The following is a 26,486-nucleotide window of genomic DNA, read 5'->3' as shown; positions in this document are numbered from 1 at the left end:
GCTCTGGGTAATGTGCTCCTTCGTCTCCAGTTCAAGCCATTCCAGTCTTTGTCAGACGACCACCCTGGTATAATCTATCTAAATGCACTTCGGACCTAGTTTCCACTTTCCACTGAAGACGTTTACTGGGTTGTCTTTGTCAAAGCCTTTTTTGGACTTGAATACTTCAAAAAGGTCGATGTTCTCAGTGCTCAAAACTAAAAAGGTTCAACCATTTTGAGCAGCCAGTATTGGACATTTTTTTTTTACTTTCACCAATTCCAGAGAAGCAATATTTTTATAAACAGGTAATCAAAACTGAACACAATATTTTAAATGAGGTTTCATCAATGACTTACACTGGTTTAAAAACCCTTTGATTTACAATTAGCTTTTTACTAGTCATATCTTTTGCTCCCACAAGTTTAAAATGTAATGCAATTCTACCCTCATAATAATAAACTCTAAAACATGCTTATTCCTATTATTAGTTTAATCATAATTGCTGATTGTAGTTGAATTCAGGAACCCATCTATAACATTTAGCAAAACTCCACCTTATAAATGGTTATTATATTTGTGTTGCGATTCAAATCATGGCCACAAAATGAAGGTTTGTATACATGTCTTTTACTTTCTGTGTCTAAACAACCACACTTCTGGAACACTGAAGCTGATTGAATTAATGTTTGTATTTTCTGCTATTGCGGCTTCAAGAGTAATAATAGAGACAAAACATTTTTTTGTAAAGCAGAAATGAGTTTGGACTTTTATACAAGTTTTTGGTGTTGCAGTAGATCTATCCAAGTCTTGTGCAGTTGTGAAACTTACAATAAATGGATTAAAACTTGTAAATTAATATGCTGTACTAAGTGCACTTTATTTCTAAAATACCACCTTGAAACCAACTTTGAACCACAGAGAAGAGTAAATTTCAGGTACCCACTTCCTATAACCAAGGGCAAAACTTTGAAAACAAAATGAAAATGAAAAAAATCTGTGACCTGTAATCTGTAACCTGTGAAAATTTGCAGCAAATAATAGAAATCAAAATTTTACAACACTCCCATGACTTGAATTTTGAGCACACTAAGCCCAACAGAAGAAGGGTCAATGTTCCTAAAAAAGACACAATAAACCACTGGGGATCCCGTCGTCAAATTTATTTTAAAAACATCTGTGAAAACAATGAAGTAACGGGACTCATTCTTCGCCAAAAACATGTAATGAACACCAGAACAACCAGAAGAGACCATCTCTATTTTGAACAGTTAGAGATATCCATAACCAGAGATGGACCCAATTGGCTGTTGGTCAACCAGTGAGTAATGGTCAGTTTAAAACCAAGTCATGTACAAATTCAAAATGTATAAATATGAAAAAGCTTACAGCTCCACCAAGAAGCTTTTTTTACTATAACTATACGAATATCAGTATCCAAGAAACTGTCCAGAATAATCAAAGCCACAGACCAACATCCAAGGCCTGTTACTTCCAGTACAATATCGTCTTCGTTGTCTTATCTCTTAGGCCAGTTGTGCCTAAATCCTCTGTGAAGAAAAAAAAATGAACATGTTATAAGAGCACAATTAGATGAAAGACTACCACAAAAAAGTTTTTTCGGAGTCCATCGTTACCTCTCCGACTTGCCCGCCAGGTAAGACATGCTTTTGTTCCCTGCAGAATTCATCCTGTGCCCTTTGGGGTTTTTCTGAAACAGGTTTCAGTGCGATACAATTATTACCCTTTGGAGACCACCTCCTCTAAAGCAGAATTACACACAGCAACAAAATGTGAATCCTAGTGCCTTCAACCTAAAGACAAGAGGCACAATAAGGACTTCTTTCCCTCTGTTCCTTCTCCATGTAATTTTTTCCTAGCGTCTCTGGTGAAATGTGTTTAAAGGTTAATGCCTTCTGATTTGAAATTCCTATCCAGGATACTGTACAGTTGCGAGATTCTCTTAAAACGCAATTCCCGAGAATGACAAATTTAAAGGTGAAAATAAATTGAAATAAATGGTGCATCTAGCTGGAACCTATCAAAGGCATTTTCAGAAACCAAAATAGAAACAGTAAACTGTAAAGGCTTCTACTGACCTATAAAGCAAATGCAATTATATTGAACACAGAACACAATAAAGAAATGTTTTACCTTTCGTTTGGGCTCCTGAGCTTGTTTGTTCGGATCAAACTGTGTGCTTTCCTTGGATTTACCCCCTGAAACAACCAGAGTACATGGAAATCTCATCATAAAATTTAGAGAAACAGTGGGGAACATATAAGCTCACATTCTAAAACGTGTCTGGCACAGCTCTGGGTTTACATCGATACTGCCCACCACAAGAATTTCCTGCAAGCAAAATCAGAATATCTATCCATACTGCACAGAATTCTAAAAATCCATTTGGAACAGCCCAACGAAAAGGAGGCAAATATTAAATCTCATTCTCACATCAGGTGTCATTGAGAGCTGCCAACTACACTAACATTAAAGGCATTATAAATACTGTTATTTTCTCCCACGTCTTGGGAGTTATAAGTGATTCTGATCACCTTGTTTTGAAGCTTGATGTTGGGATGCAGGAAGCACACGTTTAAATGATTTAATTTACAAGTCAATAAGTAAAAACAGTATAACTGATATAGGGATACTGGTAAAAACGTTTTTGTTTCCCCCTTTACAACTTACATGTCAATGCACAGCATTCAATACCTTCACAGACGATTGGCTTCACAGATGATTGGTGGTGCAATTACATTTTTGATGTCCCATAGAAACTAAAAACAAATTGTTCATGACAACCCTGAATATGTCTGTTAACATCGATTTTTAAAAGGCGAGGGCTAAAAAAGACAAATCGCTCCAGTATAAATTAGGATCTAACGGTTCATGTGCGACTTCAAACATACAATGAAGTGAATGGGAAGCTCTGGGCCAAAGAGCCATACCGGCAAAGACTTTGAAATCCGACTTGCTGTAGTCGAAGGGCTTGAAGTCGGCCGGTACAGGAGGGTCCTGCTGAGCCGGCTGCTTTTCCGTGGCTTTGGGCCGCTTCCTCTCGGGTTTGGGAATCTCCGCACCGGACTCGCTGGGATTCGGCTGACCTTTCTTCCCGCCCTGCTCAGCCGCCGCCAGCTGAGGACAAGAAAAGAGGAGCTGAGCTTCCTTCTTTAAAAAAAGCAGTTGCACACATCAGGATTTATATATAAATATATATATATTCGAGATTTTGATTTAATTGGATGTAATACTCTAGCATGGATGGTCTCCGTAGTTCTGGACAGCGGAGAAATGTCTCCAGAGACAATTACCCTCAATTCCAAGACTACCAGCTTATTAAGACTAGCAGAAACAATTACAATGATCGCCTCAGGGTTATTTAATGTTATTGTTCCTGATGGTTTACTGGAAGTAGACCGAAGAGGTTTTAGAGTGATTCTTGGCTGCAGGAGGAAAAACATGAAAAGCTGTGTTGTCGACCATTTTTTACTATTCTTTCAAGGACACTAAGAAGTGGTAGCAACTAAGAAGTCTCACATCTAAAAAGTCACACCTTTACACTCTTCAGTTTATCAAGTTTGCAGGCACAAAATGCTTCTGGATTTCAAGAAGACAGAAATGACCACTCACCACTGCTTGCTGACGAACAGTCACAACATTCTGAAGAGATTCTTTGTAATTTTTCTGTGCTTTCTTCCGCTCTTCTGAAAAGCGGAACAGAATTCAGAATGTGAAGTGGCCAATGAGACATAAACAGAAGGGTTTAGTCAAGGGGACGGCATACAGTCCTACTGCATAATATTTTTTGACCTGGCTTTGCCATTTAGATCAGTTTTAATCTATACAACTTTATTGTGGGTAGTCATGAATTGAAATGAGCATACTAGAAAATTAAATTTTAGCAGTAAGCAATGTCCCCTCAAGGCTAATATGGTCTCTTACATGAAGACGACCGTCTGAAAGGAGCTCTAAGTCAATAAGACACTTGTCCTGATCCCAGATATTTTATTAAATACATATAATTAATTTCTTGCACCTATGCAGTGCTTTGCAATCAAAAAGCTCACAAAGGAAGGGACGCACGAAATTCATCACTGAAGCGGTACCCCCACTTGAGAGAGGTGGGGCAGCCATTCGCTCCAGCAGGCTCTCCGCAGAGCAGTTCAGGTACAGAAGGAAGAAATGCAACGTGGGGTGCCGTTCCCCGCAGTCCAGATCTTACAAGCCCCCAATGAAATTTAACGGGGATAGCAGAGCTAAAACTCCTACATTTAATGACCAAGTCACGGCAGCAACCCGGCCGATCCTTTTAAAGTCTTCCCACCTCAGTACAGATTAGACATAGCCTGCTGAGATCGATACACGAGGCTTCAACGCTGCAGAGCACAGATTAGAAGGCCTTTTGGGCGCTTCTGCACGAGGGATCTATTGGCTCAGTGAGCTGTGTGCAACAGGAGAACATGAACCCTCGTCATGATTAACAATACACAGAGGGCAGCAGGGCTTTCCTCCCTCATGCTGGCTGTGTACCTGCAGCTTTCTGGGCTGCTTCTCTGGCCTTCTTCCTTGCCTCTTCTTTTGCCTCTGCATCCTTCTTCTGCTGCTCCAGGCTTAAGAGCTTCCACCTGTTGCTGATCTAACGCACACAAACCAGGACATTAAGTTTACTAGACAGAAGAAAACAATGTTTTATAATCCAGTCCCAGAAAGGGGGGGGGGGAACATACAATAGTTTGCAATGCAAAAATCATTTTAAGAAAAAAAAAACTCTGCTGGCATCATATTACTTGAGAAGCATGAGAAAATCATATAAAATATAGTTTAAGCCAGTTTATAGCTCTAAGCACAGTTAGGCCAACACATACGTAAACTGATAAAAATGCAGACTTAACATATGTAGACAGTCATTAAAAAATGCCAATTACTTGCGTTTCATACTTAAGATTACTGGGGCTCCGGACAAAAATGCAACGTCACCTGACTACAGCAATACACTGCCACTTCCACGTACCTCATACACTTTTGATGAAGGGTCGTACTTGGCGTTTTCCGAGAGGTGGATGTTATTTTCCTTAGAAGGCAAGTACTGGAGCAGGAAAAAGAAAGAATTGATGAAAAGAAGAAACAAAAATAACTTGCGACAGTTCAAGTAACTAGTTAAAAAAAAACACTACAGCAAGTTACCATTCTGAAGGGATTTTCAAAAGACGCCAGTATACTGTGAGCCTTCTGCTGAGCGACAGTGAGATAACCACTGTTCTCCGGGTCTGTGGCAGAGTGCTGGAAGGAAATAAAAGTTTCAACCTATTTTAGAGGATCAATGGAATTTGTATTTGAATATCTGTTTGCTTGTCTTATCAGATGCTGGTGAAAAGATAAAAGAGTAGCATACCTCAAATACCCCAAAACGTTTTGTTTAGGATACAGCACTTATGAAAAAATTTTGCAACAGAAAAGATTTTACAATCATAACCCATAATGAAAGAATGAACAAATCTGCAACTGTTGTATATTATATATAAATATATAGATTTAATATATTTGTTGTATATTTTATAAATTACAAATACCCAGCACTAAATGTTACTATTTAACTACATTATGGAAGGTATCAGAGTGATTGCTGGGATCTGTTCATTTTGCCTTTACCAAAAGGCATGTTAAGACAGAATAAAGCCCTTTTTAACTACTGCAGCAAGTCACTTCCTTTTATAAGGTGTTAAGACTTGAATCTCATTTCAAAGAACAGGACACTCAAAGTGCGAGACTTCTGTTACATATCAAAGGACAAGACCAACAAAAACATAGTAAAAAGACGTAATTACATATTGAATAGGACAATAGCACTCAATGTGAGAAACTCAGTTGAACTGGCAGCTCAGTGTGTGATCTCCTGTCACAGCCTGAGGAACAGTGTCTGTCTCCCAATAATGCTTAATATGTTTACAGTATATTTAAATATTTTATGATATGTCTTTGTTGTAAATGTCTGTAGATTTTATTTTACTTTTATTTTGTGTTAATTTTATTATTTCTATTTGCTTTGGCAACACTGATTGTACCCATTGGTCATGCTAATAAAGCACCTTGAATTGAAACTGAATTGAACAAACTTCTTTCTAAGCCTGTACTGTATAAGAGAGATAAGATAAGATCTCTTTATTGACCATATACAATTTCTTGTATTAGGAATTTGTCTTTTCGCGTACCCCAGCTTGCTCTCCATGAGAGACACAGGCAGGGAGAGAGAAGCCTGGGGTCAGAGCGCAGGGTCAGCCATTTATACGGCGCCCCTGGAGCAGCTGGAGTTAAGGGCCTTGCTCAGGGACCCAACGGAGTAGGATTCCTCTGCTGGCTGCGGGATACGAACCGGCAGCCTTCCACAGGCGCAGCTCCTTAGCCACAGAACCACCGCTCCACCCACCCACCGTATATAATAGTTGGTCAATCCTTGCCGCACAGGGTGCCAAGTTGCTGTACTTATTGGGCTCGATTAAGACTGAGACCACACTCCTGCTCTTCTGATGAAATATTTTCCACAATATCACCCACAGCACGCTTTTCATTTAAAGGGCCTTACTTCAAAGATGGTGATCTTGGCGGAAGCAAGCAGAGAGCTCCAATCGGCAGAAGCTCCTGTCTCCTCAGAGAACAGCGCCCCTTGCTTCACTGGAGCTCCTGTAGAAGGCAAACAGGACTGAGATGGGCAGAACCGTTCATGAGCTCTGAAACCCAACGGAATGAGAAAGTGTCTTACCATGGGAGGTAAAATCTGGGAAGTCATCCTCAGAGACATGAGAATCGTCATGAGGGCCAAACAACACGTTCTTGGACTGTTCGGCACATGAAAGAACAAGAAACCAAAACATCAGATGAAGACAAAAAGGAACGTTAAATCGTTTTGCTCCATATTAACGCAGGATTATACAATTACATATTTTAGATGCTAAACTGGAGAATTATCCAATTATCGCATAACAATGACAGTTCAGTCTTAATTTTCACTACCCATAAATCTTACCATAATCAGAAAAACTCAACAGACCTTTCTTTTGAGAGTAAATCCTTTTTTCTTTTCTGAAGTCACAGGTTCTGTCTGATGGGGGGGGGAAACATATTTTAAAACATACATAAGCATATTAAATAAATTACAGCATGACAGAGCACAGCAAGAACAACAACAAAAAAAAAACTTCACAGGCTATGCCGAGAATAAATTTTGCAGACTGCACGTCTTTCAAAGCATTTTAGTCATTACACGGTCTATTAAATGGTCAGGCTGGCCGACGTTTAAAAACAAGCCTTGATGATAATTTAAAGTTTTAATAGCCAAGAACATTGTTCTGTACAAAAATGAGGAAAGAGCACACCAAGACAACAGAGTGAACATGCATGATGCTGACGATTTGGATTTGTCAGCACGGTGAACTATGGAAACGTGAGACCACGAGATCCCGTACAAGCTGATGTCCGACACGGGCAGTGTGCTTGTGTAGAGGGCAGGTTCTTACCTTGAGCAGGGGCGTGTCCCGGGCCTGCTGCACCAGTAGGTGCAGCTCATTCACCTGCTGGCGAACCAGAGGTGGCACCGGGTTGCAGCAGGCAATGATGCCCTGGGGTTCTCTGGGAAACAAAGCGAGGCGAGTGAACACCCTGTCGGCAGCACGACGCCTGTGCTTCCATCGCAAATACTCACTTAGAACAAGATCACTAATGACATATCCGAGACATTTCCCCCCCCTTTGACAGGAGGGGATTCTGACTGCCTGAACAGGCTAGATTTTTTCAATTCACCTACAAATCATTTTTGTTTTTATTTAAGGCCTTCAGAATTTGTTCTGTTCACATAAGGCATTCAATGGTCTGTCTCCAGATTAATTTTCCATACTTATTATGTGAGCAAAATCAAGCTCCAAGATCTGCACGTTTAGCTTCCATGCAGTCTTCTCATGCGCAGCACTGTGACTGTGGAAACGTCTCATGTAGCAGGGCAGCAAGACTCAAACTCTTTCAAAATCTGTTCAGACCCAGCTTTCGACTGAAGCCTTTAATGTGAAATCTAGCTTTATTCTTGGTTTCACAAAATCATTCTTCTGAGCCCTCCTGCACCACTTTTTTTATTTTGTTGAGAGTATTAGATGTGGGCTACTGAACTGTGCTTTATCGTTTCCTGGAATAAAATTTATAATAATATAATAGTGGAAAATGACAAACACAGAAGATCTGATCAGACTTACCTTGGCAGCTCTTCGGAAATTTTAATCAGCATGTGGTTAGGCAAGACATACCTGGGACACAGAAGATGGGACAGAAAGACAGAAATGTGTTATGTGATGTGTTTGCAGGCTTGATCTGAAGGTGCTGAAACAAAACAGGTTCTAAAACTAATGAACATTCGTAAGGCTGGAGCAGCACCTTTTTTTCTGCTAACACTATCGAATAACAAAACATGTGCTCAAAGGGTTAAATAAATTATATTCATTTCATCAAATAATATTCATTGCAGTGCAGTACTGCAAAGCACATGACTAAAACAATCCAGCCGGCTCCATTATGCTTTTGCATGCAGCCAGCAACTTCACCAACAGGTTCTCAACCACCAACAAATGCTTTGTTACTTCATCGGCCGAGACAAATCTGGTTTAAAATCCTAATAAAGAAAAAGCAGAGGATCGATGCCCTGAAGGTTTGTCATGTGGACATGCAGTGGCTCCGGCACACACTGATGCCAGGAGCACAGGGCAGTGCCCTTCATGGCCTGCGAAAAAAGCGTGTGCCTGTACCCCGTGCTCTCGTCTTCATGTCGGGCCAGTTTGTCCCTCCAGGCGTACAAGAGGCGCAAGGCTGCCAGCTGCTGCGCATTGAACATCCGCTTCTGCTTCCTGTACAGCTCCAGGTAGGACTCCTCCGTGAATATGGGCTTGGTGTATTTCTGTAGCGGGTCAAGTAAGGCCTGTTACACGCTGCACCGAGCTTCGCGTGGTGTGGGTCAAAGAACGCACATAAAACAAACGAAGATAAACCTGCGCACGCTTAAAGAACCGCGGATATCGCTAAACTGTCAATGTCAGAAGGACAAGAAAGCACCAAACGCAAGGCTAAAAAAATTAAGATAACTCTCAGCGAAAGGAAAAACAGAACTACTTTTTCTAAGCAAACAGGAGATGTCAAAATTAGCCCTTGCTTCAAAGTGTAGAGTGACCTAAAATGAATCTTTCATTAATACTGTGAGCACTCTACCTTGAGAGCAACGTCCCTGCTCTTCTGCCAGACCATCTGCAAGAGGGCCGGCTGCTCGTTGCCACACTCATACAGCTCCTTGCACAGGCGGTCATACACATACAGCAGGTAATGGGTGTCTGCACGGGCGTACTGGAACATCTCTTCCGGCAGCGGTCTGGAAACACAGAAGCACACTCTGGGCACCCGGGCTTGCAGCACCCCGTTTTTCACTGCCAGCCAGCTCAGCAGAAGGAAAACAAACGGGCGAAAGAAGACTTGAGTTTCTCACTATTGATAGTCCAGTCATGCAAAATCAGTGGATCACAATTACACCCGAACCACTGGCTTACAGTGGCCCTCGCCAGCACGGCAAAGATAATACTACTGTTTTTAGGGACTAATGTGCGCAGTTCTGAAGGAAGCAGGTACAGCAAATAAAGAAGCTGCTGAACTGCATGGCCTTGCACAGAAAACAAAACTGCACAGAGTGCTGCAATTCCAAAGCATGGGAAGAAAACACTGAGGACCTGGAATTACCTTATTCTCCAGTCTGCCAGCTGGTACTGTTTGTCAGAATCGACGCCGCAGTACAGCTTTAACAGGTGGTCCAGGGAATGCCTGCCTAAGTTGAGCACACGCGCAGCCTGGTGAGTGTCAAACATGTTCACAACATACAGCCCAAAATCCTTCTGTAGCCACTCAATATCCGAGTCAGCGCCATGAAAAACCTTGAGGAAACAAAGCAAAGACACCACTTTAAGGACCATGTTAGAAACCAACCCTCAACACACCTACCAACCACAAAAAACACAAACAGGCTCCTTCCTTGTTGAATCCCTTAAAAAAAATCAAACAAATTATATTATCCCTATTACGTAAATATCTTTACAAGACTTTAGCTGAGCTTTATATTGTTTTATACAACTGAAACTACAGAAGCTTAATAGCATCATAGAGAAACTATGCTCTGCATTCAAACAAGATAGTATTCTATCTAATTTTAGCACATTTTGAGTGTGATATAATTACAATTAGATATTAATACAGTAGGCACTATTGTTTATGAATGCATTACGCGTTAACAATGTTACCTTGTAATAATACAAAAAAGGTTTGTTTAAACGACAAAAAAAAACTTCCTCTGTGGCACTAATAAGCTTCCATATGAAACATTATAACTGTAGCGTGAGGTTAGAAATGAGAGGTGGCCATTCAGCTCATCATTTAATTGTTGAAAGCTCATTAGTCCCAAGACTCTCATCAAAGTTTTGACAGACATCAAAGAAGCAGCTTCAACAACATGGTTACGCAGTTTTTTCAAGAACCCCACACCCCTTCAGGGAAAAAACTGTTCCTCAAGTCAGTCCTCAAAGTACCCTCAATTAGCTTCTCCAATAAAAAACTTGCTTGCGCCAAGCATTCCCATAATTCCAAGTCCTATTGTAACTTAAATGGTAGTGCCAATGGCAGAGCATTCCTACACACACCTTAACGATGGAGGGATCTGTGAAGGTCTCATTGAGGATGTACATCTCACTGCGCAACTCCAACGTATCAATAATGAAATCTTCGTCTCTGGTCGAGATCTGCATCAGACAGGTCAATCCCAGGAAACTCCTGTAGGAATGGTGCTGAAGGAAACAATACGTGATCAGGAGGAATGGATGGAGCAATTTCATTTTTTAGGAAGGCTTTTAATAATATCTGCAGGGTGTACAGTGGACTCTCCTACCACATAAAAGCAACAGCCATTAGACATGAACGCTGTTTTAAAATTTTAATGCTGCCAAATTATTACTACTTCATATGATGACCCCTGGTGGCATGGTGGCACTGTGGTTACCTGCTTTGCATTGCTGGGTCTCTGGGTTCATTTCCCGTTGTACTATGTGTGTGGAGTTTGTATGTTCTCCCCAGGTTCACATGGGTTTTCCCTGGTGTGTGTGTGTGTGTGTGTGTGTGTGTGTGTGTGTGTGTCCTGCAATGGACTGCTGCCCCTGTCCTGTGATCGCAGTTCAAAGGGTCAGGCTCCAGCTCTCCCCAAAACCCTGTAATGTGGTAAAGTGGTTTAGAAAATGAACAGATGGATGGATAAGATGGCCCGAGAAAAATCAAGCTATGTAAAAGAAGGGAATGTGCTGAAATATAAATCCGCACTTCAGAGATTAACTTTGAAGGGCCGTGTTCTGGGAGCTCAGGTCACATACGTCTAGGTACAAAACACAGAAAAGGGCAACTGGCTTTAAAACAAACCTCCAGATCCACCGCAAACTCAGAACACTTGGCCAGTTTTTCATTCAGTTCAACCAGGTCCTCCAGCGAGTTGATAAACTGGCAATTTGTTTCTGCCAGCGGTTTATACATCTGGAAAACAGCAATGAGAACTGACACGTTTCTACAAAACCCTTGCACTACAATAAAAGATACATAAAGCAGTCTACAACACCTACTTGGGGTTCAGGCTTGGAAAGCAAATTCTCTGGTACAGTAAAATGGTCCAGCTCATACTGATAAGGGTGAGCAAACCTGCAGATAGAAAGATAAGTCATCACATTCAAATCTTAAGAACATGCATTTCAATTATAAAAGATCTAAAAATGCCATGCTAAAAAGAATAAAAAGTCACTAAATGAATACTATTCTGCATGCTCTTCAGAACTGCACCAGTGAAACAATAAATTGCACCCCAGTGCAAGCAATTATTGCAGATACAGACTGATGAGGCATCCCATCCTTCAACCAAGGCTAGTAGTGAGGTGCTACCCTCTGCCTAAGTGAAAGAAGGTTAATTACACGTTTACCCAGGCTTTTAGAAGAAAACATTTTGATTTCAAGAAAGTGTATAGGTTGTGTGGCAGATTTCATGCAATACAACATAAAGGTTACAAATAAGAGCATTACAATCAACTCCTCTTAGACTTAACTGGTTAGTTTTAGGCAAATGCACTTAAAGCAATGCAAGACACAATAAAGCCCACTCCACGGTACACTTGTTTTATTTTAAAATGGTATATATATATATCCAATAACCACTGGCTCTCATACATGTCATCTAGATGCTGCTGTGTTCTCTGCTGGTGGATAAAATCTGCCAGTGCTGGAGGCACATCCAGATCTTCAGGCCTCTCCTTGCGGATTTTTTGGTCTGTAAAATCTTAAAAAGACAAACGAGAAAAAAGAATCAGACCTACAATGTCAAAGACCGATCATTAAACCTGCCATCGCCTCATACAAATTCCTTTTCCAGATGACATTTGCAAGGTCAAAGACGCCTAGGACCAACTTACACGTTGGAAGGGATTTCAGCGCGTTGGGTTTGACGAAGATCTTGGGGACGAAGGGTGTGTTAGAATTGTCGACCTTCTCCCGAAACTTCAGCTGAGGACGCTGAATGTTTTTCGCGTGCAGAAGGCGAAATGTCTCAGACTTGGCCGCCTTGCTGGAATCCCTGCTCTAGGAATCAAGAGACAGGGGACTTTTGCTGGATGCTATTAAACAGAGCGAGTTATGAGAAACACAGCTAAGCACGAGACATCCACTTTCCTAAACCCAGACAGACTGTGAATTGGGAATTCCGAACCCTACAATGGCTTTCCAACACGGAGATGGAAGGGGACTACCGTGGGAAGCCAGGAGTATGGAATTTACAGATTGATAGAAGTTCCGATTTATCCAACACCTGAAGCCTGTAAATGGGCTTCTTGAGTTCACGGTTAGCCACGAGCGGTCTTACCTTGCGGTTCCAGCTAGATACGATGGTCTTTGGAGGCTGAATACCAGCTGGTAAGATGGGCTGCTGGTTCCTGTTCACTCCTGAAGCCTCATCCAGTAGTATTCCCTGCAAAAACGACAACAGATATAATTTAAAGCTAATCATGACAAGTTAGATATCATATCAAGGGTCTGAGAAGAATATGCATTTAAAAAAATATACATCAACTCAGAATCAGCTTTAAGCAGGGCTCCTCAAGATTTGCAATACAAGTTATAGTTTAGTAATCAAAATGCTGGTTTTACAAACCTGGTTGGTGAAGGGTGCCAATTTTTTTGTGTGCTTTATACTGCTCTTGAACTGCTTTTTTACCAATTCAACCTTTTTTGTCCCATTTTACAGCACAATCCCAACATAACACAATGACAGACAAAATCTTAGCAACCAAAAAGTCAGTGCAACAGTGTTACAGCTTTTAGAACTATCTCTGCCCTTCGAGCTGCTTTTATTAATCTGATAGTTGCTTTTTATCCAAAACAATTGCTTGTTTTATAAACGGTGCTCAGTTTTACAGTTTGGACTCTCGTTCAAAGGAGTGAGACCCATGACCTTTTGGGCAGACCAGAGCCCTAAGCCTTCTACCATTCTGGTCCTGGTTTTACATTGAAAAGGCTTTCCAGGACAAAGATTATTCCGTACCACTCTCTCCAGTATGACATCATTGGAGTCAACCAGCAAGTCGAATCTCTCCTCCAGGCCAGTCACTTTGTTGCGATCTCTCATGTGAGATTTGCAGCCATGGTACTGCATCAGTTGACTCATGCTGCAAAAAAAAAAAGACATCCATTACATCGTCACGACCAATCTTAAAGACACTAGAAACACTTCAGAGATTGTCTCTGTATATTTTCATGTATGAATTCATGTACGCAATTATATGCATGCATGCATAAGCTGATAATGCAAATAAAACTAATAACACAGAGAGAGCTTCAGACAAACTAGTAAAAATCTGACTGATCTAAACAGCACTTCACTGCTACCAGATCAGCCATTGACATAGCTAGAAAGAATTCCAAGGACTATACACGCATGACGTCGCTTTAACACAGGATCTAAAAGATAGTTATTAATTTCACCAGCATCCATTCAGAAATGTTTATATTACATACTCAATCACATTTACTATAACTGCCTACCATTGCAAAAGTCTTTCTCCCTGCGTTTCGCAGAACTCCTGGAATCCGGGAAAGCTCCGGTAGAAGTCGAATTCGTCCCCAGCCTGCGGCAGGTTTGCAGCAGCTTTCGTGGCCGCTACTACAGTTCCCAAGCCGTGCTGTACAACAGATTCAAAGAGGCACTTGTCAAGAGCAGCCGGTCGAAAGCCAATTGAAACTGAACAACCGAAACACGATACAGATGCTTATGCCTTTACAATTAAAGGTTTATACTCTACAACGGCAGTGCTTCTTAGCGAGCATATTACACTGCGGATTTTGCACAATTTTTTAATGGTACTTTTTAAACTTCGGAAAAGGTAAAACCAGACATTTTCATGTTTACAGCAAAGCTCGTCTCAATTTGACGGGGAAAGCACGGAAACAAAAATCTGCACCTTGTGATATAATACTTCATAAAACGGTAGCCACCACTCATAGAGCCTTATAAAGCGTGACTACTCTGCACCTTAATCACGCTGTCTTTTTCATTAATTACACCGTTTACAGCAGAGCTGGTAAACGCGCCACTCGCGAACCCTTATTCACCCACGGGCCTTTATACGAGAATGACCGTGGGTATTCACCAATAATTCGTCCACAAACCTTCACAAATGAATCGGCATCCTTAAAGCCGGGCAGAAGTTCTGGTTTTTCACCCTCTGCCTCTTCGTTTGTCGGAGAAATATTATTTCCTTTGCCTCCGCCACTCCTGCTCGTGGACGCTGCCATCTTGAAAATGTTAAAAGTCACGCGAGACGTGAACTCCTCTTAGGGGAGGGGGAGGAAGCGGGCGGCACGGCAGAAGAAAATAATAAATAATAATAAGACAAACAGTACCTAATCAAAGTATTATAACAACAATAATCCCCTGTATTTATTATAAAACTTTCATTTCAGTGCTCCTCCGCCGCCACTACTCTAGAGCAGCACTCTTTTTGAGTAAAACGAGACAACGATTCGACACCAGCAGATTCGATACACAACAGACATCGCTATGTGGTTCAGAAACAGGTTGACCAAATATAGCCTACAATGCAACTTTATGCAATGCAACAGTGGGGGTAATGTCCCTTCTCGTTTATTTCGTGTTAGGTGATTTATTTAAATTACATATTGGATAAAGCTGCTTTTTTTTTTCTCCAAAACTACATTTGGCCCAACCAATGCAAAAGTAGAAGATTGAAGAAAAATCATGCCAATAGTATTCATGTGAAATGCATTTACTTTTTAAAGTTACAATTCAGTAATTAATTTCTTTAACAAAGGAACACACAGAGTATGCAAATGTCTTTTTTTATCTACTATTTATTGCCAAAGAAAACTTACAGTACATTACAGCAGACTGATATTAATTCAAAAGTTTACCTTGAGTAAATTTAATTTAATTTAGTTTGTATTTAACTCATTTTACCAGTACGCAAGTGGCATTTCACAACATTCCAAGTCCACAGCAGTAACCTCATCTGATTTCAGTTTAGGTTTAAATTGCGTTCGGGGCTTTCAAAATGTGCCATTAACACTGCTATACGTCTCCATGTCTGGAACTGCGGAGTCTGTTTTTGTGGTGATCGGCATGGCGCCAAGTGTTAGTGAACGGTGTAGAGAGAAAAAGATGTAGGAGCTCCGCTACCAAAATGGACACCTGTAAGAGGACAAAAGGAAAAACAAGTCAGATGCCCAGCTTGGAATGAACTTTCCTTTTGTTCAAGGGCAGTTTTGATGTGACAGCTTGCTTTATTTTCTGCAGAAATACAAATTCTTTCAGTACCAAAAAATCCAAATAAAACAAAACCTAACTCCTCATCGGAATCCCAATCTTAACCTTTTGTAGGCTTCACCTCTGTCTACAGAAGGGCAGAACTCCAAATCCCCAGACACAGTATTACACAACAGTCCTTTAGTTTGCTTTGTTTTTTGCTTCTACCGTGTACGGTATCTTTGTCTTCTGGTCCTTACTCATGCAAAGGCAGCCCTGCTCTTTGCTATAAGGTATATTTACCACCCTGGCCGAACCCTTCTTGCCTACATCATCTATCGTTCTCCTACAGTGACAAGCTGTTGTCTGGACCCAAGAACCTTGTCACGACATATCTGACAAAGAACCACACCCCAATCTGTCAACTGGGGATTCATGTAGGCACCAATAGTGCTCACCATCCAATATAGCACTGGCACAGATTCTCGTGGGAGGTCGCTTGCTTGATTAGGAGCTCCACTTGAGTTGGGACGTCCAGAGTCTCATCGTGGGAGAAATCCCGACCTGAGAAGTGACAAGCAGGGAAGCATTAGAAGCCGTCCTTCAGGACTCCAGGAACAGCGCGTTATTCATTTAAATCTATGTGTCATATCAAAATAGGGATCAGGGCTAAGTACTTATTTAAAACCTTTAATATCAATTTCAATGCAACGTCATTTTTTTGTTTTTCGATTTATGTCCACTTTATAATTAATTTTGGTCAAAGTTGTTGCTGCGAAACAGCTGTTCTAGAGCGCAAGCACAAAGCTGTACAGATGTAGACCATGGATGTCCCTCACATGAATAAACGGCTTCCAGGCTTTTATTCATGTGAGGTGGTGTCACCCTTCAGACTACATGACGGAACAAATATTTCATAAAAATGAAAAAATCTCTATGGATTTTCTGGGCTGTGTTTTGCTCATGTAATATTTTAAAGATAAGCTGTTGTATTTCCAGATGGGGAGTTCCTGTTTAAGAGATACACTCATACAGTACTTCACCCACATCGTTGGAAAACAAGTTTGTTCACCAATGTCTAAGCCTGAATGTTCCAAGCTATGATGCCATTTTGACTGTGCTGTACTCACCAGTCAGTTTGTCTCTGACTCTGTTGATGATCTGAATAGCTTTTTTGTTCAAGGCTTCAGGCTGCACTAGGCCATCTCCAACTGAAAGGGAGAAAACATTTTAGATTCAGTTCTCAAAAACATGTGTCCCCATTATTATGCTGAATGTTTTGGAAAATGCATTGAAATGTTTGACAAAAGGAAAAGTTGGTTCAGCCAAATAAAGTAGGACATTTTCTGCATTCTGTTAAGTTAAAGAATGGCAGTATTGTCTTCCTTCTCTTACCTTCTGTCACGCTGTTGACAAAAGGTCTTTCTTTGTGTGCTATCAATGAACAATTCAATTTGTGGTGTTAGAAATGGAAACATTTTTTTAAGACAGAAGACAGGCAAAGGCAAACTGAAACGTTCACTGTTGTTCAGGTTTTCTGTCTGTGGTAAGAATTGAAAAAGAGAAGCTTGTCTCTTCTTGGGAACAATCTTTTCTAAAGCTCTATGGTCTATGACCAGATAGCAGACATGCCGGTATTCCTGCCAGCCTGAACTCACTGAAGGAGTGAATGGATTCAGGCACTGTGGTTCCTGGCTTCTTGTGTGTCGTTTCACCAAGCTCAATCCCCTCCAGGGCTTCTGAAAATGAAAGAAAGCATAGAAGATTTGTTTTCGGTATGAAGAAGTTATTCTGACCATTTCTGTACCCTACACCCCATTTGGATTCTCCCACTCTGGAATGCAGATCGCTCTTAGGGAAAGCTAGAAATAAGAGTTCATTCAACTGACCCCCACAGCTTGTTTGACACGAAGTTTCTTCTTGTTCCAAGGATCTCATCCAACTGTTACTTGAAAGAAGTCAGGCTCCATAACCTGGCTGGGTAGCTTGTTTTACTCTTTGAGTAAAAACATTCCTCCTTGTTCTTAGTTATAAATGGTTTGATTTGGTCAGTGCCTCTGAAACTTTTGAACATTTCTATCGGATCCCCACACGGTCTTTTCTGTTGCACATGAAAGAGATTCAGTTCCTTCAGACTGCCAGTGGAGGACAGTTCAGTCCCTCAAGTCCCAGAAGGTCTCTGGTTGCTCTTATCTGGACAGATTCCAAAGCAACAATATCTATTCTATAACAATATTTTCAATGATACATTTTTACAGTTTTAACATAACATCCTTTGATTTAAATGTGACACTTTTAATAACATAGATTTGATCACCTAATGATTCATCGCCATAAACACCCATAGCCAAGGAGCCCATGATATGGCCTTAAAAAAAGTTTGCTTTCCTTCAGCAGGCTTACTACAGAGCAGAGGCACAAGCAAACCAATTTAATATTCTCCCTCTAGTCCTCAGAAAGCTGAGAGTGAGTGCGGAGCCATGTACTCATTGCCCACCATATTCACCAGGTAACATCCCAATTGAACACGTCCTGAGACAAACCTCTCTACTACAGTGTCACCCCTCCCAGCCCTCGTGCTCACCTACAGACTGGCCCGCGGTGTAGGAGTCGGTCCTCGTCCTGGATCGCTTATTCCCTTTTGTGTTCGCTGTGGACAGAAACGAAGAGCTGTGAGCGAGTTCAAGATGTTACTGGTGCAAGAGGTCATGCACGGGCTAATGTCAGAAATGAGAAGTTCTCACACAGTTAAATTTAAGATGCAATTATGGCTAAAAGCATATGTACTTTATGATAGGCAACACATAAAAGACACACAGAAGACTACAATTTCCTGAGCGTTCCCATGATAAGGATTTAAAGAGGATGTTTTCTGTTGGTAGTCAGACTGGCGGACCAGTTGGCCCCTGCCGAGCTGCAGGTCCCTTACTGTCCATGAGCCTCCAGTTGAGCAGGGGGTCGTAGACGAAGGCCTCCAGCACGGCCATGACGCTGTCCCTGTGCTCCCGCAGCACCTCCATCACCGTGTGACACGTGATCCTGTAGTTCCCATCCAGGCCTGTCACCTGGACAGCAAACACAGAGCGGAACACCCTGAGACCCCAGCGCACAGGCTGGCCCACATCCCTGGACTCACCAGTCCTGCTTCCAACAGCACCCTGTATTCCCTCGGCTGGTTTTCTTATTGACCCCTCTGCATGGCACCATCAACATCAGTGCACGCACAACACAGTTTTACTGTGTAACATTCATTTATTTTGCACTATAAAGATTTCTGGAACCATTTCCCCCCTAAATACACCTGCTCACCTCCATAGCATTAGTCAGCATCCTGGTCAGCCTGAAAGGAATTTTCTCCGGGAATTTCTCTCTTGTCATGGCGACCTGTCAAGCACACCAACACGTTATCGTTACGACTCCTTCACTCTGTTCCTTGCAGGAAAGAGCTCTTCCCCAGCAGACACAACGCCTTCACTGCCAACAGTGGGTGCTTCCCATATCATCTCTTCACCTCTTCCTATCACTTTGCGCTCTGCAGCGTAACAAAAATCAAAACGCAAGTAGTTTGCATTCACAAACCCACCTCAAAACAGTCGCCAAAGTCGATGTGGAGGATCTTCCCACTCAGTCTGTCCAGCATCAGGTTGGAGGGATGCCTGGGGATTATGTTTAAGGGGATAGTAATGGCATCATGTCTTTTCTTTAATATGCCATTGCAACAGGAGTAACTCTAGTATCTGTGCTGGTTCCACTGGGTGCAGTTCAGGCACACGCTCGACTGAATGCAAAGCCATACTGTGACTAACGAACCCAGCAGTAAATCCAGGGCTGCATGCAGAAGTCATAAAACACTTACAGGCAAACGGACAAAAGAATAATGCAAAAAATGACCATTTAATAAAAGCAATCTCATGCAAAAATACATTCAAACAAAAATAATAAACTGCAGTTTATTTAAGGAAATCTCTACAAGCAGTTTCAATTATGAGGTCTACCATCATGCAGGCTGTGTACTGACACAGACAATGATACCCCCACAGACTAAGACAAGACTACAGTGCCACATCATAGGAGCCAGGTTCAATTCCCCAAGCCCCACCCCCAGCTCCTCTTGAGGGACAGGTGAGCCTCCATTTAAACCAGAGGGGGGCCAGGGTCTGTAATGCCACACAACATGGAGGAACAGACAAGGACAGAGGTGTGGATCCTCAACAGGTAAAACAAAAACCCAGACAACCAATATATGGATTAGCTACTTAACGATTAACAACACTAATTTACAATAACCACTTTGTTCCAGAATGACAGATTCAAGGTCAGTAAATAATGAATCAGAAAGTCTGCGAGAGACCTCGTCAGCGGTCACGTGACGAGTGACACCTACCTGTCTCCAAGTCCCAGGATGTAGCCCACCATTGACATCACGGCCAGAGAACGGGTGTAGTTAGTTCGTCTGTCAAACCACACCTGAAAAGTGAAAAGAGACAAGTTATGAAAAACAGAAACCTACCACACAGGATGGGCAAAACCTTTCCATAACAGCATCTTACCATAGTGAAGTCAAATATATTTATCAGGTGGAGGGTACGACAGGTCGATCACTGTTTATGGTACATAAGAACACGATAACAGTAATAAGCTGGAGGAGGCCATTCAGCCCAGCTAGGCCTTTTGGTCATTAGCAGTTAATCACTTTAAGATCTCCTGCAGCCACTTCTCGACATGGAACCAAAGTATCGGCTTTAACCATAAGGGCTGGGTTATATACTCCCGCAGCACTCTGGGTAAATAAATGTTCTTTTCTTGGTTTTAAAAGCACTGCCGCATAGTTTTCACTTGTGTCTTCTGGTTCCTGTACTAATTCAGCAGCCAGGATCCTGACCAGGTCTAGTGCAAGTGATCACATGACTCCTATCCTGGTGTCCTTGCACTGGCTTCCTGTCAAATTCCGTGTGGACTTTAAATTCCTCATGCTTACCTATAAGGCTCTGCATGGCTTGGCACCTCAGTACCTGTTTGAACTATTATCGCCTTACTCCCCACCTCGCAACCTTCGCTCTTCTAATTCTGGTCTCCTAACATTCCCCCAAGCCCGTCTACATTGTATGGGTGACAGGGCCTTCTCCTGTTATGCCCCAAGCTCTGGAACTCTCTGCCCAAAGATATCAGAGAGTCACCTTCTCTAAACTAAATCCAGACTCGAAACCTTCTTCTTTAGAAGAGCCTTTACTTAACTGGTTCCATTCTTCACCCCTCTGCTTTTCCTAGTACCACCATCCACGGTCTCCTCTCTATATTGTAATTGTGTTTTATCTTGTGTATTCTTTTTATTTATTGTTGTTTTCATTCTGTAAAGCGCTTTGAGAAGCCACCTTTAAAAGCACTATATAAAATAGTTTATTATTATAATGCTCGTTCTGAAGCGGCCCTGCACAGTTGCCGGGGGAAGAGCTGACCTCAGAGCTGGGGCTCTTCAGCCAGAGCAGCTTGGACAGGTCATCTCCAGCTGTGTTGTTGACCGCATGCTCAAACACCTCCACCTTCTCCATGAGCGTCAGGTGGTCATAGTCCGGAGCCATCTGGACAGACACAATAAGAACCAACTACATTAGCCTCTTGTTGCAATGTTTCCTTAACATTGAATATAAACAGACATCATTTAATATAGTGTCAAATGCAACAGAAATAACTCGTTTCTAAACTGAAGGGAAAGAATTATTGCTACATAAGTCAGCCTACAGTAATATGGTGCTTACGTTCCGCAGCATAACCACAGCTATCCTGACTGGCTTATTGCATCAAACAGTACAACATCCCGAAAGCACCAAGCAATTTAATTGAGGAAGACATCCTTTCCTCAGGCTCCTTCTTCTACAGGAGCAGGCATAATATTGGTTACTGTTGACCCTTGAGTCTGTGTGCTGACCAACCTCTCTCGGATCCACTTCTCTCTGCTCATCCGGCCATTGTTTCCCTCGCTATCCTTTTCCTTTGCCTCTCTCTCCACTTTTCACACCGTTCCCACTCCCCCCCCCCCATCCTCTCTCTCCCTCTCCTCCTGCCTCTCTTACTCTCAGCATGATGCGGTGCTCAATGTTGAGCAGAATCTTCTTCTTCTCCCGGTAGTCCCTGATCAGGGCATGCAGCGTGTCGCAGTGCGGGACCCAGCCAATCAGTCCCGAGTTGGTGGACAGAGGAATCACTGCGTAGCGCTGGATACTGACAGGGGGACAGGAGAACAACAATCAGGCGGAGACACGGGACATCCCCAGTTCTCTCATGTCCATGCATTGGGCAGCAAAACATTTTAGTTTCATTTCACCTTTTATGCTTCACTTTTGGGAATGCGTCTGTAACAATTAAAAAAAATGCCGTATTATCAACTCTCAGGGTTATTCAGACGATGCACCTGTGTGCAGGGTTAGGAGGTGACTGAGATACCCAAGTTTTTTGACCGCTGAATTCTGGAAACAAAACACGAAACCTTAAAACTGAACAAAATGAGAATCGTCAACCCGAGCTCAGTGGCTGGGTGAGCTTTAAAACCTTCCACTTCCGATTTTCTAAAACTGTATACTTAACATACTTCACATCCTGCAGGGGACAGCACTGGTCTGGAAAAAAAAATAAAAATAAAAATGCTCCTTTCACCCTCGAGCATAGGCTCAAGAATGTCTTTTAAAGAGACAAAGGGGATTTCTTTTAAACCCCGTTGGTGTCTTGGGATCCCCCCTGCCCTGTGGCGGGACGTCCCACACACAGGGTCCCACCTCAAGTTCTTGCGCAGGGACGCAGGGTCATTGGCCAGCAGGGTGTTGACCAGTCCGAAGAGCTGCATCACTCTCTCGTCCTGCCGCAGGTCCTCGTGGCCCTTCAGCAGGAACATGAACTCGTGCCCGTTGCTCCCTGGGCAGCAGAGAACAGGCCAGCGTTTATTTTCTTGGCCACTTTGAGACAAAGTGAGCCCAATTCCCAACAAGAGACCACGACTCTGGGAGTATACACAAGGCAGCGCAGCCGGAATGATGGGAAATTATATGACATATCATACTGTGCCAAGCCATAAACGAAACAGACAGACCCTTGAGCCTTCTCAATAACACAGTCCTCAGTCATCTCTGTGGCCAATAACCCCTTCAAATGGCAAAAAACAAGAATAAAGAACATTTACAAACTAGAGTTTCTCTGCTGAACTTTATCATCCTTTAGCAATGACTCTATTCCCTGAGTCCTAGTTAGGTGTTAGCAGCTCAGGAAGAGGAATTCTTGTAAAGTGGGGAAAAGCGACAGCTTGGATCAAATCCTAATGGCTTTGCCGACAGACGGTGTGTCTGGTCAGCAGCAGCCCTCGTTAGGCAAGGCCTGACCAGGAGAAAGCCAGGACCCCTATTGCCCATAAGCAGTTGCTGCAAGCTGCCAACTGGATGGTAAAGTCATTTAAAAAAGTCTGGGTTTCACTCCTGGAATGACATTCAAGGGCTGAGTTACACATTACCTCACAAACTCCTGGATGGACAGGCAGTGATTTCACGTTTAGGTATTAACATCAGTTCCAAAAACATATCATCCTATACTGCACACTGAATACAACAGCCTTGTGCAAAAATCACTCTTGTAAATCCTTGTCAAAAACTACTAGGCTTCCCACAGACAAAGAAATTATTACACTTAAGTCACAAGTCCGTCATTATTAAAATCATATCTGAATTGACTGGTACGAATAAAACTTAAAATCAGGGGGTTTTCACTTTGAAAAGCATTTTCAACATCTTGTTAATCACAAGAATCACAGGGAAAGTGAAAATGTTTAACTTAAAAATCATGCTCTAGAGCTGTGCTTCTCAATCCTTTCCGTCATACAGCATGCTTTTAACATCCTAAACTTTCCCCTGGACGATTTAAAAGTAATTCACACTAACGTGGCAAGAAATAACATTTATTTTAAACTGAAGCAATGACTACAATTTTAATGAGAAGTACTTGGCTTCCTGTTCCTGACTAGAGTTTTAATGCAAGAATGGGACCTTGTTTCAACGAACAGAGCTGTTTAATACTGGGGTCAGTGCTGGAAAGACCCAGATCCTGACCCACATTCCACTCTTGAGACAAGCAATGTGGGAACACAGCTAATGATTAATGGCTCCGTGAGGAGGAATTCCCAGTGGTGAAGGGGCTGATTATTTAACCACTGCAGCCTGTGGATGAGAGCGTGACTCTGGGGTGGCAGACGCTGTGCTGCTGGCTCACCCATGATGGTCAGTTTCCTGGGCCTCTGCTTGGAGGTGATGACTTGGAGAGAGGGCGCGATGGACTGGATGCGTATGATCGGCTGATTGGGGTCATAGGTTCCAGGCACAGCCAGCTCCAGGTCCCGGCACATGAGCAGTTTGGGGGAGACGTACTGGAGCTCTAAGGAGGTCAACTGGGGACACAAGAGAAGAGGGAAGAATGACAGAAACGAAAACGTTACTTCTCGAGGCCTTCTTATCTCTCACCCTGAGTGACCGCTTTGGCTCAAAAAGGAAGCAAAGCCAGACATCAAGTCAGCAAGGGAGACGGATGCAGTACTGGAATAGCAGCAGTGGAAACAGCTTGTCGGTTTGCCTGGGAACAGGTTTTTATCTACATACAAACTGAAGAAGTCTGGATATAAATGAAAGATGCATTCCTGCATAAAAGTAGGATTACATATGCATATGCACAACCACATGGGCAGAATGTGTGTTAATCTACAGAATGATTTTCAAGGTTACGTGCTTCCAGGACATGATGCACTGCACTCCTCTGTTTTCTGAAACTGAATGTAAAAGCTCGTAGGTTGGAATACTAGCAAGAAATAACAAAGGTATGGGCATAAACTGTGTTTTCTTTTGTTAAAACACCCTGAAAGGTTCCCTGCACACTGCCGGCGTCACTAGCCCACCTGAGGTAGCTGCTTGGAGATCCTCCTGAAGACATGGTAATAGAGATCCCAGGCCTGGGTCAGGTCCTTCACATTTCCAGAGCGCATGTACTTCCTGCACCAGTCCTGGGCCTCCATCAGGTCTCGTCCGTACGCCTGCCAACACAGCGGCCGTCAGTCCAGGATCAGCCACACGGGCCCTTATTTAAATCTCTGCTGCTGACCTGCTTTCACTCCTGCAACATGTTCTCTAACATCTGCTCTAACGTGCTCTAATCCCCAAAAAAGTGGGGGGATACAGTAGTGAGGCGTGAGAAAGGCATGAGCAAGGTAAGAGTAAAGGTGTGAGGTTTGAGTAAAGCTCTGACCCAGAACCCTGAACTACAGAGTGCAGATATGTGATCGCTGCTGTGACAAAGCACCGGGGAGGTCTGCCTGTACCATTATATAAACTAGAGAGATCGAATACAGGGTGAAAACCACACGACTGGGAGGGAAAGCAGGCACACCTGGTTGAAGGAGGTCTCCTTCAGGGTCTGCGGTCCTCTCTCCATCATGGCGTGCAGGGGCTCCAGCACGGCAAACATGCCCTTGACGTTGCGCTCCCCGAAATATAGCCGGGACGCCTCCTCCAGGCCCTCGTGCCACATCTCGTGCCAGAGGATGGCCACGCGGATCAGCTCCTCGCTTACCTGGGCGCGTTGGAGGAGAGCGAGGGAGAAATAGAAGAGAGTCTGCTTTTTGGAACGGTGATCCCAGTGTAAAGGCACTACCTTCACCGAGGGGGATGCAACCTGCTGAGAACTGCAGTACAGACCTCGAACGACAAGGGCTAAGGTCTAGAAGCACCCTAACTCCACACCTGGACCCAACTCCAGGCGATCCCAATTCTAGTCCTACCTCCAATCTTAACCTTGACTCCGATTCCAGCCTTAACCCTAACAAGGCTCAAGTGTTTCAAAGGCTGCAAAGGAACAAGTAAAGGTTTATTCCATGCTGAAAAGAAAAGAGACACAACGTTTAGGCTATGGAGTCTTCTTCAGGAGTGACACTCCACGGCTGAAACATTGTCTTTTTTTATTTCAGCATGGCATAAACCTTTACTTGTTCCTTTGCATCTTTGGACTTATGTTTCACCCTGTGTCACATTTTGGCTCAGAAAGGAAGCACAGGCAGACATCAAGTCAGCCCTAACCCTAACCCTTTCTCTAACCCTTACTCTAAACCTAACCCTAACTTTAACCCTAGTCCTAACTAACCTAACCCTCACTGAAGATCAAAACGAAGCTCTGAACCTAGCTGCATACCCAGCTCAGACCCTGAACTACAGCGTGATGACATCTGATCGCTGCTGTAACAAAGCAGTAACAAAGGGAGGTCTGCCTGTACCATTATGGCCTGCTGCACCAGCGTGTTGCAGTGCTCGCACATGTTCTTCAGGATCTTGTTGGCGGCGTTGTGGCGGGCCGTGGTGGTGGACTTGGAGGCCACAGTCAGAGGGTAAATCAGAGCCTGTGGAGAGGGCAGAGCACCAGCGGTGTTAGCAGAACTGGGTTCGGAGAGGGGCGGTTTTTACCAGCCTCTGGTTTTTTATTCCTGATTTTTCTGACAGCAACCATTCAAGACTTTACAGGCATGAATAAAAACAAAGACCAAATTACTGTGGAAGAAAGAGATGTTGGTTTTAGGTCAATTAAAAACACAGCTTTGGAATTTCAGAAGACTTGTAGTTGTGCTATAAGCTCAGCACCA

General features: G+C 42.9%; 2 protein-coding genes across 3 annotated transcripts in view; both read right to left on the bottom strand.

Moving 5' to 3' along the window:
- Window positions 1-1,129: 1,129 nt before the first annotated feature.
- exosc10 (exosome component 10) lies at window positions 1,130-14,913 on the bottom strand. The gene is made up of 25 exons (XM_088938316.1): window positions 14,740-14,913; window positions 14,116-14,252; window positions 13,616-13,739; window positions 12,938-13,042; window positions 12,492-12,657; window positions 12,250-12,358; window positions 11,655-11,730; window positions 11,458-11,568; window positions 10,692-10,835; window positions 9,742-9,932; window positions 9,223-9,379; window positions 8,766-8,914; window positions 8,220-8,270; window positions 7,494-7,605; window positions 7,028-7,078; window positions 6,740-6,815; window positions 6,563-6,660; window positions 5,167-5,262; window positions 4,994-5,068; window positions 4,513-4,618; window positions 3,613-3,686; window positions 2,931-3,117; window positions 2,134-2,198; window positions 1,617-1,690; window positions 1,130-1,529 (listed from the first exon to the last, which is right to left on the bottom strand). Exons 1-25 carry the CDS (start codon window positions 14,863-14,865, stop codon window positions 1,499-1,501), a joined length of 2,691 nt encoding a protein of 896 aa, XP_088794442.1. The 5' UTR covers window positions 14,866-14,913; the 3' UTR covers window positions 1,130-1,498.
- Window positions 14,914-15,423: 510 nt separating this feature from the next.
- mtor (mechanistic target of rapamycin kinase) overlaps window positions 15,424-26,486 on the bottom strand; it is a 102,138-nt gene continuing 91,075 nt past the window's right edge. For both annotated transcript variants that reach the window (XM_088938053.1, XM_088938052.1), the window contains 16 exons: window positions 26,124-26,246; window positions 25,244-25,426; window positions 24,756-24,890; window positions 24,080-24,254; window positions 22,603-22,738; window positions 21,904-22,051; window positions 21,289-21,411; window positions 20,217-20,299; window positions 19,416-19,488; window positions 19,142-19,216; window positions 18,762-18,897; window positions 18,417-18,482; window positions 17,491-17,571; window positions 16,963-17,043; window positions 16,291-16,396; window positions 15,424-15,778 (listed from right to left, as the gene is read on the bottom strand). In XM_088938053.1, the coding sequence (XP_088794179.1) occupies window positions 15,763-15,778; window positions 16,291-16,396; window positions 16,963-17,043; window positions 17,491-17,571; window positions 18,417-18,482; window positions 18,762-18,897; window positions 19,142-19,216; window positions 19,416-19,488; window positions 20,217-20,299; window positions 21,289-21,411; window positions 21,904-22,051; window positions 22,603-22,738; window positions 24,080-24,254; window positions 24,756-24,890; window positions 25,244-25,426; window positions 26,124-26,246 (1,740 nt within the window). In that variant the 3' untranslated portion in view covers window positions 15,424-15,762. The remainder of the gene's footprint in view (window positions 15,779-16,290; window positions 16,397-16,962; window positions 17,044-17,490; window positions 17,572-18,416; window positions 18,483-18,761; window positions 18,898-19,141; window positions 19,217-19,415; window positions 19,489-20,216; window positions 20,300-21,288; window positions 21,412-21,903; window positions 22,052-22,602; window positions 22,739-24,079; window positions 24,255-24,755; window positions 24,891-25,243; window positions 25,427-26,123; window positions 26,247-26,486) is intronic.

This window comes from Atractosteus spatula, chromosome 20 (genome assembly GCF_055471065.1).
Source record: "Atractosteus spatula isolate fAtrSpa1 chromosome 20, fAtrSpa1.hap1, whole genome shotgun sequence".
NCBI classification, from domain to species: domain Eukaryota; kingdom Metazoa; phylum Chordata; class Actinopteri; order Semionotiformes; family Lepisosteidae; genus Atractosteus; species Atractosteus spatula.
Note: the sequence above shows the minus strand (reverse complement) of the source record. Positions and strands in the feature narration are given on the sequence as shown.